The sequence below is a fragment of the Neophocaena asiaeorientalis genome, unplaced genomic scaffold (genome assembly GCF_003031525.2).
Source record: "Neophocaena asiaeorientalis asiaeorientalis breed wild unplaced genomic scaffold, Neophocaena_asiaeorientalis_V1.1 scaffold166, whole genome shotgun sequence".
NCBI lineage: Eukaryota > Metazoa > Chordata > Mammalia > Artiodactyla > Phocoenidae > Neophocaena > Neophocaena asiaeorientalis.
In genome coordinates this window covers 3,643,106-3,657,695 of record NW_020174933.1, presented here as the reverse complement: position 1 = coordinate 3,657,695, position 14,590 = coordinate 3,643,106, and the positions used below count along the sequence as shown (strand labels likewise).

Here is a 14,590-nt window from a genome sequence, read left to right as displayed (position 1 = left end):
TAGGGGAACCTGCCCCACCTCAATTTCTCAATTCCTAAAAATGAGAACTAGAAGTTCAAAACCATCTGTGTCTGCCTGAAATTACGTGATATCCAAATGCCCTTTTGTTCTTTGATGGGAATATGCTCAAAGAAAGAGTCTGATTCGTCTCAAAACACAATGGCTGGTGTCACAGGATGACTTTGTGTCGCTACCCCATCTTGAAGATGTCTAAGAATATCAACTATTGAGATATATTTTCTTACAAACAGAGACATTAGTAAGGAACCTAGATTTTTGTAGGTCTATATCTCTTCTCCTGTCTGGGCTGAAGAATCAGGATTCTAAACACCAGCATCACTGAAACCTAAGCAAAGTCTTTGTGCTTTCCATCCTGTAAGCTCAAGAGCAACTCATCCATGCTTTATTTATCCTTGGAGAGGATTAATTGAATTCTGATTCCCTCTCTCTGTGTTTGCTGTGCAGGTTTCCACATACATTTCTGAACCTGACTAGAACGTGGCAGTGAGAAGGCTGTAATGTGATGTATATCCTTCCAGCCTCCCTTAGTCAACCAGGCAAAGCTGTCAACGGAGGAAGCGGGACAGCTTCACCTCCCCGGCAAGGGGCAGAAGACTGGATGAGAAACAAAGTCAGGGTATTCCATCTTCAACCAAAACACTGCAGAGAGGTTGGCACACTTAATGTTGCACGCGACTGGTGTCCTCCATGCTGTCGCCTTTCTTAGGACATGAAGCTAGAGAGAAAGGAGGTTAGGGCAATAATCAGTCTAGAAAAGGAGTAAAAATTCAGGATCTGTCACAGTCCTTTTCTTTCCCACCTAGTGTTCATACATATATATATATATATATATAAAGACTTCACGTGTAATACTAAATTACTGAAAAAGTCATTTGTCCAAAGTGATACATAGGAAAAGGTATATAAAAATGAAATTGCGATAGAATGTTAGTAGGTAGCTTAAGAGACTATTATTTAGGTTCTAATGAAAACTGTAAGTGCATCTGAAAGAGCAGCAGTGAAAATTGCAAGCTTTTTAACGTGAAGGGTGTTGTTACACTTTTCTTCTTAGTGTTAGAGTCAGATGGAGGGTGATGTGTACTTACTTTATTATTTTTAAAGCTAGCAGTCAGTAGCTGGGTATAGATCTGTAATGCTTGTGCATCTCGCTTGTGTAATTTAGCTTTTAGCATTGAATCAGTCAGCAAATTTCAGTTTTATATCTGCATAGAACATCTCTATAAATACCAAAAAAAAGTTTCAAAGATTCTTCAGAAGTTAATCTTCAACATCCACTCCCCTCGCCACCACCCTCGCACGACCACAAGGGCTCAAATACCTGTTGTTATAAACGCTTATCTAAGCAGGCTCATTCCTAATGGTTGCTTGATTTAATATACCCGAAAATTCAAATGAAGAATGGAATAATCCGATATCCAGGACTCTTAAAATTTACTTTAAATTAGTATCTTTACATTCTGTGGTATCAGTTTCTAGTGAACCCCATATATTGGTGAATGACGAATTAAGATCAAAAGGCATTTTTACATTCCTCTTAAAATATTTTTTCTATTTTTTTTAAATTAATGAATGAATTAATTTATTTTTGGCTGCGCTGGGTCTTCGTTGCTGTGCGCGGGCTTTCTCTAGTTGTGGCGAGCGGGGGCTACTCTTTGTTGCAGTGCGCGTCTTTCTCATTGCGGTGGCTTCTCTTATTGCGGAGCACGGGCTCTAGACGCACGGGCTTCAGCAGTTGTGCCACGCGAGCTCAGTAGTTGTGGCTCGCGGGCTCAGTAGTTGTGGTACATGGGCTTAGCTGCTCCACGGCATGTGGGATCTTCCCAGACCAGGGCTCGAACCCGTGTCCCCTACAATGGCAGGCGGATTCTTAACCACCGCGCCGCCAGGGAAGCCCTCACATTCCTTTTTACAAAGTTAACATTTATTTGGACTTAACTGGATGGCAGACATCACCCTGTATGCATTTTCTTATTTATGAGGCTGGTATTATTGTCCACACTTTACAAATTTGTACATTAAGGTACAGAGAAGTTAAGGTCACACTGCAGGTCACACAGTAAGTGGTAGAGTCACAGAGCGAGGATCTGAACTCAATTGTGGATTTAGAGACTGTGTGCTTAATTGTGACACTTGGTTTTGTCCCATGAATTGAGTTTTATTAAATTTCTAGAACAGGACTTCCCTGGTGGTCCAGTGGTTAAGACTCCACGCTTCTACTGCAGGGCACACGGGTTAGATCCCTGGTCAGGGAACTAAGATCCCACATGCCGCGTGGCGCAGCAAAATAAATAAATAAATTGTATTTAAATTTTCTAGAACAATGGAATAAACTCTATGCTTTTTAAAGCTGTAAAGTCTCAAAGAATTAATGAAAAAAATCTAGTAAGATGAGAATTAAGTGGTATATTTCAGCATACAGATACTTTTAATGTGAATTTTATATGAGAACAATCGAAAATTTGTGCCAGGATTATAGGCACAGAGTATATTGAGGTTAATGTCCAAATTCTTAATTGCATTTAAAGTTACATTTTGCATCAAATATGAACAAAGTTCAAAAATTACACCTCAGTCTTTAAAACTCATAAAAATTTTATATACATTTTTATAGAGATGTATTTTACTTACAATAAAACAATACAGATTTTTATAGTACCATCCCATGCAACCATCATGCAAATTAAGGTATAGAGCATTTCCATCACCCCAGAAAGTTCCCTGGTGCACCTGTGGCAGTCACTACTCTACTCCCCAGAGGCAATTAGGTTGGAAATTATCTTAAAGAAATAAAGAACCATCTTTAAGATAAATTCCCCATGATTTCTACCACTAAGAGATTAATGTTCCTTGTTCTTGAATTTCATGTAAACGGAGTGGATTCATACAGAGTGTACTCTTATGTAAGGCTTCTTTCATTCAGTGTAAAATGCTGTGGAGATTCATCCATGCTGTCACAGACATCTGAAATCCATTCCTCTTCACTGTTGGGTAGTATTCCACCTACCCAGTATCTGGAATTGTTAGTCTTTTTACTTTCAGTCATTCTCAAGGATATAAAGTGGTAACTCATCGTGGCTTTAATTTGCATTTCCCTGATGACTAAAGATGCCAGCACCTTTATCATTTGCTTACTGGCCATTCATATATGTTCCCTCCCTATGTGAATCTTATTCACCTTCGTAGCCCTAGAGCCTAGCAAAATAAATGTTTCCTGAATAGATAGATTTTTTTTAAAAAAAGGTAGACTATCTAACAACATTAAAAAACATATGTTGAGGTGTAACAATTCTGCTTCTAGGAATTTATCTTGAAGAAGTGAAGAGGTACGTAAAGAAATAATCTGAGGAATATTAATTTTAATAGCAAATGCATACTAACTAAATATCCACAATAGGGGACTGGTTAAATAAATTATTGGATAGCCATACTTTGGAATAAATAGTATTAATATTATATAAATGGAGTGATACATATGTATAGATAAAAGTCTAGAAGGTGGTTTGATATTTATTTTTGGATGATGATATCAAAGTTGATTTTAAAATTTCTTCCTTTTGCAGTCTGTATCTTATACATTTTTCTAACAAGGCACAAATATTGCTTGTGCAATAAGGAAAAATGAGGCCATTTAAAAATAGAACATGTATTGATACACAGGACACTATGCAGAAAAGAGTTACGCGGCAGGCCTGAAGGGCTCTCCTTAGGATGACATGCCTGCAAATGTGGTCCTTGGCTGGTGTCTGGGAACATGGATTTCAAGAGAGTTCCCACCTTCTCTACCTGATAAGAGTGGCTCACTGCACCCAAACTGTACAAACAGTGTGGTGTATACTGAATACCGGTCTCCTTCTGGACGCCTGGAATTTCAGGACTTGTGAGAGGGAGGGTGCCTACATGACCAGTCCTCAATAAAAACGCTGACACTGCATCCCTCATGAGCTTCCCTGGTAGACAACATCACACGTGCTGTCACAATTTGTTTCTGGAGGAAGTGAGTGAGTTCCTTGTGATTCACTGGGAGAAGTCTCTTGGAAGCTTGTGCCTGGTTTCCTCCAGCTTTGCCTGGTGCATCTTTTCCTTTTGCTGATTTTGCTTTGTACCCTTCACTGTAATAAACCTTAGCTGTAATTACAACTATACGCTGAGTTGTTAAGTCCTCATCCAACCTGGGGATGGTCTTGGGGAACCCCTGACAGATAGTATCTTAGTTATTCTTAAAGAGGCGAAATATAAAACCTGAAAAATCTTGGGCAAGTTTAGTGTCTTTGTCAATTCTCTTTGATAACTTGAGTATTGTAAAGAAACAGTCTAACCTTCTACCTTATATAAATGCAGAGTTTTAAAAGAGTCACTTACAGCAGGATGAAAAACATTGATGGCTTGGACAGAGGCCTTCCCTTTCTGCTTATACCCGAATACCAAGTCGATCCACTGACAGATGTTCTGGGACACGTAGTCAGACTCTAGAGCCTGTCTATGGATGAGGATAAAAAGACGAGGATCGTTACGTGCCCAAGGCGGGAGGTTGACGTGATTAACCCGTTCACCATTCTGGCGTACACCAAAATCGAAACCTAAAAGAGAAGAGTAATATCAGTGTTTATCTCCCCCGGAGCATGCTTCCTTTGGCCCACTGAGCAGATCATAAGAGTTCACAGAAACAGCTATTGTGTGCTATAAACTAGAGAAGGAGCAGCGAGAGGATAGTAACACGGTTGCTCACCCGCTGACTTACCCCTCACAGAGCTACATGGATTAACGCTATCTATCCTAACTGAATCTGAGATCTTTCAACTTTACCCTTCCACCGCTTTATATCATATTGAAAAACAAGCAGAAAATCATTGCCCACTAATTCCAATATTCCAGTTATCAAATCTTCAAATGCATCAAGTGAGAAAATATCTCAATTGTAAACCTGATTAAAATAAAGTGAAGGCTTTTGTGTAAGCATTTCTGAATGATTGGTGTTAACATATAATAAATTCAAGACTACTTATATGTAGTAAGTATTGGCATTCTGTAGTTTAAAAACTCAACAAATACAAAGTATACACATTCCTAGAACGAACTGTCTTAGTCTATTAATTTTATGGTAAATCTATAGGTCTGTTCTGATTTCATTTCCACTAAGCATTCCTGTGGACAACAAAATTATACTAACACACTGAGTAAGAGGGTTCTTCCGCGATGTAAATAAGGTATTATCTAATTGCCTCATTAGTCTGCTAGCGTAAACAAAAATCTCAGAAGTGTTTCTTTAAAAAATTGTCCTAAAGGAAATGTCACCTTTGAACAGAAATTTTTTTGTGCTAACCTTTTTTTTTTAATGGACAGAAAATCCGAACACCATAGCAGAATCCAAATTTAAAAAGGCCTCTTAAAAGCTAATTATGCTCCATGTAAAATTAAGTTGCTGTCTGCCTACTTCTTGATCTTGTGAAAACAACTGGAAGGATCTTCACTAATTTTGGAAGTACTCTGAAATGATATGATATAAAATATAAACTAAGGGCTTATATAAAATTAATACGGGGTGGGGGTGAGGGTCACCTCAAAAATCCCAGCAGTCATCCAACAGACAGCTGCAGGGTGACAGCGTTGGGATGTACTGGCTGAGCACCTCCATACTCTATGCGGCGGCTTCAGGGGAAGCAGCAGAGACTTACTGATTGATCAATGGTGACGAGGCATCTAAGGGCTGAGCTAGGAGGGGTTGAGCCACAGGGGGTCTCTGTGAACTCAAATCATTCCCAAATTTTTGGTGCTCTGGGGACACATCACAGAGGTAGACACTGTTCACCCAGAGCAGATGCCTGGAGGTACAATGAGAGGCCTAAAGGAATGCTCATAGGAAATAGCAGGATGTATGCTATAGCAAGTTATCGTTTCCAAAAATGGCTGTAACAACACCTGCTATTGTGCATGCTTTTCTAGAATCTTGCTGCTCCCCTATCAAATGGCAAAGTCTATGCTCCTTCCTTTTGAATGTGGGCGGGCACTTGTGACTACCTCACAAACAGAATGCAGTGTAAGTGCCACCGTGTGACTTCCAAGGCTAGGCTGGAAAAGGCCATGCAGCTTCTGCTCATCTGTCTAGGGACACTTGCCTTTGGAACCCTGAGTTGCCAAGTAGGGTGTCCGAGGCCACCACGCTGTGAGGAAGTCCACACTAGTCCACGTGGAGAAACCACATGGAAAACCATGGACACTACCTGAAGAGAGAGATGCCCACCAGCCCTGTGCTGCTCTGTTCCCCTGGATGTTCCAGCTCCAGGCAATCTGAATGCACAAGAGACCCTGAGCCAAAACCACAAAAACCACTTGGCTGAGCTGTTCCTGAATTTCTGACCTGCAAAAACTGTGATGGATAATACATTCAATGTTGTTTTGAGTCACTAAGTATTGGGGTTATTCACTGTGCAGCCACAGATAACAGGAACATACATACAAGAAACCACAGAGGAATGTGGTTTTTGGACAGAGAAATGAGTCCCTGATTGAAAGCCACCAGGCAGGTACCCCCAGCTGCAGGTGCTGATATTTCACTGAGGCATTTCCCACTTGGGCAACACTATGAAGCTTGCTCCAGGTAATGAGCAGCACGGATTTATTAATGATTCTCTAAATAACTCCAGAGAGGCCAGTTAATATAGGAAAAAATTCTGAAGTCATTTGTCCAACATTAACCTCTCTAAAGATATAATTCTCAATTTCATGTATTTCCTAAAGGTCACATAAAAATATGAAAGTAAGTAATGTAGGAAAACAAGCCAAAGATACCCTGTAAAGGATTAACTGATCTTACATTAAAGAACAGGTAAGATTGCCAAGATTGTCGGTCACTGGCATCACAGAAAATCAGATTTTACCTTCTAGTATTCCTTTTCATTATTAGATAACTCTAGTTAGAGTGTTTTATTTCTAACTTGGTCATTCCTCATAAAATCATTGAGATTTTGGTTAATTCACACTGTTCTTTATAAATTCATGACCTTTTTTTAAAATCAGCATATTATAACTTTTGTAATCAGAGAAAATAATAAAGCAAGTTCTGTAACAGAATTAAAATACATGTTTACAAATACTTTTAATAGTTAAAAGTTACAGTTTTCCAGATATACCTAGTCCCATAAAATATTTAACATCCTCAAGCTCACTTGGAAATAACATTACATACTTAATAAGTAAAGGTATTTCTCTCATTTGGGGACTCAAATTTTAGGACTTACAAAAGGTATTTTTATTTTTGGAAAATTATAAAGTAAGTACAAACACTCAGAAATTTAAATTAGAAACGGTTTACTGTTGTTATACCTTCACGGTTAACTAAGAATTCTGGAAGGTAGAAAAACTCTGGGATAAGTTCTTTCACATCAGTCATGGACTCAAAAGAGGAGAGACGCCAGGTTGTGTGTGTAGAATGAAAAGTTCTGTCTGGGATGTCAAAACTCTGATCTGAAAAAATACAAATAACACACTTTAGACACAAAGACTTGATTCCATTTGAAACTTGTTACAATTAATTCACTTTTACTATTTCAAAAAGATTAAAATGATGTTCACTTTGTCCATAGTTTAAAAGAGATTATTCGTGTTCTTGAAAATAAATATTTCTCTACATAATTTGCAACTGCATTATGTTATTTTTAATCGGTATTATGCTTTCATCGTACATATAACTAGATAAATGTATATCACTTATTTGTTTAATTGATTACTGTCTGCCCAAGTAGAATGAAAGTTCTGTAAAAGCAGAGACCTGGGGTATCGACCATACCGAGCACATTCTAGGAACTGGATAATCATTTATTTACTGAATGAAAGAATAAGGAAGGAAAATTAAAGTTCAAATAGGTAAAATAAGTTTTTTCCCCCATCAAGAAGCAAGATTATTTCTTTACCTCCTTTCTTCCCTCTTTTATTTTTTTTTGGGGGGGGCACTGCTTTTTAGATGTTCTAACTCTAACCTAAAAAATTAAGTAAAATTTCCTATGAATGAAAATAAAACTAAGAAACCTTACTCCTTTGTTAAGTTTTTCTGGTGAACATTATTAATAATTAAGAACTGGGTTTTGACCCTGTCTCTTCTGTCAACAGCTATCAGACTTTCTATCCTAGAATATGAAATGATATCTAAAGACTAGCCCTTGAAAACAGCAGCAGCGTGGATGCTTCTTCAGAACCATGCTGTACCATCCAAAACTCCTCTCAACTTGCTGAAATTTGAACACATCTTTTTATCTGGAGACTGTCAGAGACTAATTTCAGCATCAAGCAAGGCACAGTTTTTTAAAAATATGCTAAATCTTCCGTAAGCCTGACCTGCTTTGCCGAGCAACATTTTCTATTACTACTTTCTCATCTATTCTGTTGAGTCAGCATTGGCTGGGCACTAAATAAAATCTGGGGAGAAATTAGGTTTATAAATATTTCTTTTTTTCTCAGAAAGTAGGGAGGGCCACTTAAAGAAATATTTACTAACTCACTCAGGAGAAAAAGTTATTAATCTAAATGGAATCCAGAAAAATTAAAGGCAGTTCTGTGAGGCTATGATAGAATCACAGTATCTAGAGTAGAGACTACAGAACTGTGGAACAGGAGAAGCACACTGAGATTTCTGTTGGGATTTTTAAGTTCTCTGCAGCTTCTTAATTAAAAAAAAAGTAATACTACATTTCCTATAATTTAGAAGATGTATGAACTCAACTGGTAGTTGTTAACCTAGCACTTTTGTCCCCCAGGGGACACTTGGCAATGCCTAGAGACATTTTTGGTTCTCACAGCTGGGTGGGAGGGGATGCCACTAGCATCTAGTAGGTGGGGGCCAGGGATACTGCTAAATGTCCTACAATGCACAGGACAGTCGCCATAACAAAGAATTATGTAGCTCAAAATGACTACAGTGCCAAGGTGAGAAACCCTGGACTAAATGAGAAGTCTAGAAATAAATTAAAAAGCCATCACACATCATTTTAAATTAATCAGAAGAAACTGAATGGGGACTTAGGTTGTCCCTGTTTTCTTTTTTTTTTTTAATCATTCTTAAATACACAATGAGGAAAACCTAGCATAATAGTTGATTGGGAGTTTTATATTACTATATCCTTGGGCTACATGAAAAGAAACGGAGGGCAGTAACAGTTCTGTTATACACTGCAGTCATCCCAAACCACATGTGAAATATTCTTTTTTATTATGACTGCCACTTTTTAATCAGAGCATTCACAAATCAGAACATGTCCAGAAAGATGAGCAGAGCAGTGACAGGTTTGGAAACCAGAGCAAACACAGCTTAAATATGAGTTTTTAAACACTTTACTAAGTACAGAACTGTCTTATTTATTTTTGTATTCCTTGCAGCAGCTGGGATAAGGCCTTGCATATAGGAAGCTCTCAACTGGATGTCAAATTAACTAAGGATAATTAGCCTGGGAATAAGCAAGAGTGAGAGGAGAAGGGGGACAGGGCAGTAATGTTCAAATATTTGAACAGCTGTCATACAGAATGTTTGTTTTGTGTACAGACAGAGGGACAAATATAAGAAAGCCCCTTTTATAGACCAAGTAGTCTACAGTCTATAAATTTCATTCCTCCAAGAGGTTGCATATGAGTATAAATATATACAGAAGTTCAAGAAGGGTTGAGTAAATGAACAGATGATTCCATAAAGGATTTTGGGCACCAGGAGGAACAACTACAGGACTAGTACCATGGTTCTCACTGGAAACTGATAGGTGAGTGTGTCCCTGTTTGCACGCAAAGCAGTAACTTCATCTCTACCTAAGTCATCTTCAGGCCTGAGGGCTGCCACTGAAAATGCCGAGGTAGAAGATTAACTAGACAGTTACTATAGTGAAGGTGGCAGTGTGGCTCTCCTATAACCACTTACAACTCACTCAGTTGTCAGAACAACTGACAATAACATATTCCCCTTTAGGGGCCAACGATAACTTAGGTGATCTCAAATAATTATTAAGTTGAACATTATAAAAAAGTGAATTGCATACACTTTAAAAGGGTAAAAAGCATAAATTTAATGCTATGTGAATGACATTAATTTTTAAATAGTGAATTGCATTTTATAAACTTAGACATGTTCAATTTGAAGCTAAAATGTAAGACATTAACAAGGTCATGTGGCTTACTGCTGTTTTTTTTTTAACAACTTTATTGGAGTATAATTGCTTTACAATGTTGTGTTCGTTTCTGCTGCATAACAAAGTGAAGCTATATATATACATATATCCCCATATCCCCTCCCTCTTGTGTCTCCCTCCCACCCTCCCTATCCCATCCCTCTAGGTGGTTGCAAAGCACCGAGCTGATCTCCCTGTGCGATGCAGCCGCTTCCCACTAGCTATCTATTTTACATTTGGTAGTGTATATATGTCAATGTTACTCTATCACTTCATCCCAGCTTACCCTTCTCCCTCCCCGTGTCCTCAAGTCCATTCTCTACATCTGTGTCTTTACTCCTGTTCCACCCCTAGGTGCTTCAGAACCTTTTTTTTTTTTTTTAGATTCCATATATATGTGTTAGCATACAGTATTTGTTTTTCTTTTTCGAACTTCCTTCAATCTGTATGACAGACTCTAGGTCCATCCACCTCACTACAAATAACTCAATTTCGTTTCTCTTTATGACTGAGTAATATTCCACTGTATACATGTGCCACATCTTCTTTATCCATTCACCTGTCAGTGCACACTTTGGTGGCTTCTATGTCCTGGCTATCGTAAACAGTGCTGCAATGAACATGGTGGTACATGACTCTTTCTGAATTATGGTTTTTTCAGGGTATATGCCCAGTAGTGGGATTGCTGAGTCATATGGTAGCTCTATTGTAAGTTTTTTAAGGAACCTCTATACTGTTCCCCATAGTGGCTGTATCAATTTACATTCCCACTAACAGTACAAGAGGGTTCCCTTTTCTCCACACCCTCTCCAGAATTTATTGTTTGCAGATTTTTTGATGATGGCCATTCTGACTGGTGTGAGGTGACACCTCATTGTAGTTCTGATCTGCATTTCTCAATGATTAGTGATGTTGAGCATTCTTTCATGTGTTTGTTGGCAATCTGTATATCTTCTTTGGAGAAATGTCTATTTAGGTCTTCTGCCCATTTTTGGATTGGGTTGTTTGTTTTTTTGATGTTGAGCTGCATGAGCTGCTTGTAAATTTTGGAGATTAATTCTTTGTCAGTTGCTTCGTTTGAAAATATTTTCTCCCATTCTGTGTGTTGTCTTTTCGTCTGGTTTATGGTTTCTTTGCTGTGCAAAAGCTTTTAACTTTCATTAGGTCCCGTTTGTTTATTTTTGTTTTTTTCCCATTTCTCTAGGAGGTGGGTCAAAAAGGATCTTGCTGTGATTTATGTCCTAGAGTGTTCTGCCTCTATGATTTATGTCCTAGAGTGTTTTCCTCTAAGAGTTTTATAGTGTCTGGCCTTACATTTAGGTCTTTAATCCATTTTGAGTTTATTTTTGTTTATGGTGTTAGGAAGTGTTCTAATTTCATTCTTTTACATGTAGCTGTCCAGTTTTCCCAGCACCACTTATTGAAGAGGCTGTCTTTTCTCCACTGTATACTCTTGCCTCCTTTATCAAAGATAAGGTGACCATACCTGTGTGGGTTTATCTCTGGGCTTTCTATCCTGTTCCATTCATCTGTATTTCTGTTTTTGTGCCAGTACCATACTGTCTTGATTACTGTAGCTTTGTAGTATAGTCTGAAGTCTGGGAGCCTAATTCCTCCAGCTCCATTTTTCTTTCTCAAGATTGCTTTGGCTATTCGGGGTCTTTTGTGTCTCCTTACAAATTGTGCAATCTTTTTGTTCTAGTTCTGTGAAAAATGCCATTGGTAGTTTGATAGGGATTGCACTGAATCTGTAGATTACTTTGGGTAGTATAGTCATTTTCACAATGTTGATTATTCCAATCCAAGAACATGGAATTTCTCTGCATCTGTTTGTATCATCTTTAATTTCTTTCATCAGTGTCTTACAGTTTTCTGCATACAGGTCTATTGTCTTCTTAGGTAGGTTTCTTCCTAGGTATTTTATTCTTTTTGTTGCAATGGTAAATGGGAGTGTTTCCTTAATTGCTCTTTCAGATTTTTCATCATTAGCGTATAGGAATGAAAGACATTTCTGTGCATTAATTTTGTATCCTGCTACTTTACTAAATTCATTGATTAGCTCTACTAGTTTTCTGGTAGCATCTTTAGAATTCTCTATGTATAGTATCATGTCATCTGCAAACAGTGACAGTTTTACCTCTTCTTTTCCGATTTGGATTCCTTTTATTTCTTTTTCTCCTCTGATTGATGTGGTTAAAACTTCCAAAACTATGTTGGATAATAGCAGTGAGAGTGGGCAACCTTTTCTTGTTCCTGATTTTAGAGGAAATGATTTCAGTCTTTCACCATTGAGAATGATGTTGGCTGTGGGTTTGTCATAAATGGTCTTTATTATGTTGAGGTAGGTTCCCTCTATGCCTACTTTCTGGAGAGTTTTTATCATAAATGGGTGTTGAATTTTGTCAAAAGCTTCTTCTGCATCTATTGAGCTGATGATAGGTTTTTATCCTTCAGTTTGTTAATATGGTGTATCACATTGATTGATTTGTGTATACTGAAGAATCCTTGCATTCCTGGGATAAACCCCACTTGATCATGGTGTATGATCCTTTTAATGCGCTGTTGGATTCTGTTTGCTAGTATTTTGTTGAGAATTTTTTTTTTTTTTTGCAGTATGCTGGCCTCTCACTGCTGTGGCCTCTCCTGCAGCGGAGCACAGGCTCCGGACACGCAGGCCCAGCAGCCATGACTCACGGGCCCAGCCACTCCGCGGCATGCGGGATCCTCCCAGACCAGGGCACGAACCTGTGTCCCCTGCATCGGCAGGCGGACTCCCAACCACTGTGCCACCAGGGAGGCCCTGTTGAGAATTTTTGCATCTATGTTCATCAGTGATATTGGCCTGTAGTTTTCTTTCTTTGTGACATCTTTGTCTGGTTTTGTTATCAGGGTGACGGTGGCCTTGTAGAATGAGTTTGGGAGTGTTCCTCCCTCTGCTATATTTTGGAAGAGTTTGAAAAGGATAGGTGTTAGCTTTTCTCTAAATGTTTGATAGAATTCGCCTGTGAAGTCATCTGGTCCTAGGCTTTTGTTTGTTGGAAGATTTTTAATCACAGTTTCAATTTTAGTGCTTGTGATTGGTCTGTTTATATTTTATTTCTTCCTGGTTCAGTCTCGGAAGGTTGTTCTTTTCTAAGAATTTGTCCAATTCTTCCAGGTTGTCCATTTTATTGGCATAGAGTTGCTTGTAGTAATCTCTCATGATCCTTTGTACTTCTGCAGTGTCAGCTGTTACTTCTCCTTTTTCATTTCTAATTTGGTTTATTTGAGTCTTCTCCCTTTTTTTCTTGATGAGTCTGGCTAATGGTTATCAATTTTGTTTATCTTCTCAAAGAACCAGCTTTTAGTTTTATTGAACTTTGCTATTGTTTCCTTCAGTTCTTTTTCATGTATTTCTGAGCTGATCTTGGATTTCTGATAACTTTGGGTGTTTTTTGTTGTTGTTGTTCTTCTTTCTCTAATTGCTTTAGATTAAGGTTAGGTTGTGAATTTGAGATCTTTCTTGTTTCTTGAGGTAGTATTGTATTACTATAACCTGCCCTCTTAGAACTGCTTTTACTGCGTCCCAGAGGTTTTGGGTCATCGTGTTTTCATTGTCATTTGCTTCTAGGTATTTTTTTGATTTCTTCAGCGATCTCTTGGTTATTTAGTAGCATATTGCTTAGTCTCCATGTGTTTGTATTTTTTACAGTTTTTTTCCTGTAATTGATATCTAGTCTCATAGCGTTGTGGTAGGAAGAGATACTTGATATGATTTCAATTTTCTGAAATCTACCAAGGCTTGATTTGTGACCCAAGATATGGTCTATCCTGGAGAATGTTCCATGAGCACTTGAGAAGAAAGTGTATTCTGTTGTTTTTGGATGGAATGTCCTATAAATGTCAATTAAGTCCATCTTGTTCAATGTATCATTTAAAGCTTGTGTTTCCTCATTTATTTTCATTTTGGATGATCTGTCCATTGGTGAAAGTGGGTGTTAGAGTCCCCTACTATGACTGTGTTACTGTCGATTTCCCCTTTTATGGCTGTTAGCATTTGCCTTATGTATTGAGGTGCTCCTATGTTGGGTGTATAAATAGTTACAATTGTTATATCTTCTTCTTGGATTAATCCCTTGTTCATTATGTAGTGTCCTTCTTTGTCTCTTGTAATAGTCTTTATTTTAAAGTCTATTTTGTCTGATATGAGACTTGCTACTCCAGCTTTGTTTTGATTTCCATTTGCATGGAATATCTTTTTCCCTCCCCTCACTTTCAGTATGTATGTCTCCCTAGGTCTGAAATGGGTCTCTTGTAGACAGCATATATGCAGGTGTTGTTTTTGTATCCATTCAGCTAGTCTATGTCTTTTGGTTGGAGCTTTAATCCATTTACATTTAAGGTAGTTATTGATATGTATGCTCCATTTTCTTAATTGTTTTGGGTTT

General features: G+C 38.1%; 1 protein-coding gene across 6 annotated transcripts in view; it reads right to left on the bottom strand.

The window, feature by feature from the left end:
- The window catches only part of LYST (lysosomal trafficking regulator), a 174,266-nt gene that overhangs the window by 27,153 nt on the left and 132,523 nt on the right, over window positions 1–14,590 (bottom strand). For 5 of the 6 annotated variants that reach the window (XM_024761468.1, XM_024761471.1, XM_024761470.1 and 2 more), the window contains exons 43-44: window positions 7,342–7,482; window positions 4,381–4,598 (exon numbers count right to left, since the gene is read on the bottom strand). In XM_024761468.1, coding sequence (XP_024617236.1) covers window positions 4,381–4,598; window positions 7,342–7,482 — 359 coding nt within the window. Of the gene's footprint in view, window positions 1–1,106; window positions 1,239–4,380; window positions 4,599–7,341; window positions 7,483–14,590 lie in introns of all 6 variants that reach the window. The other variant, XR_003005492.1, reaches the window with a different exon arrangement.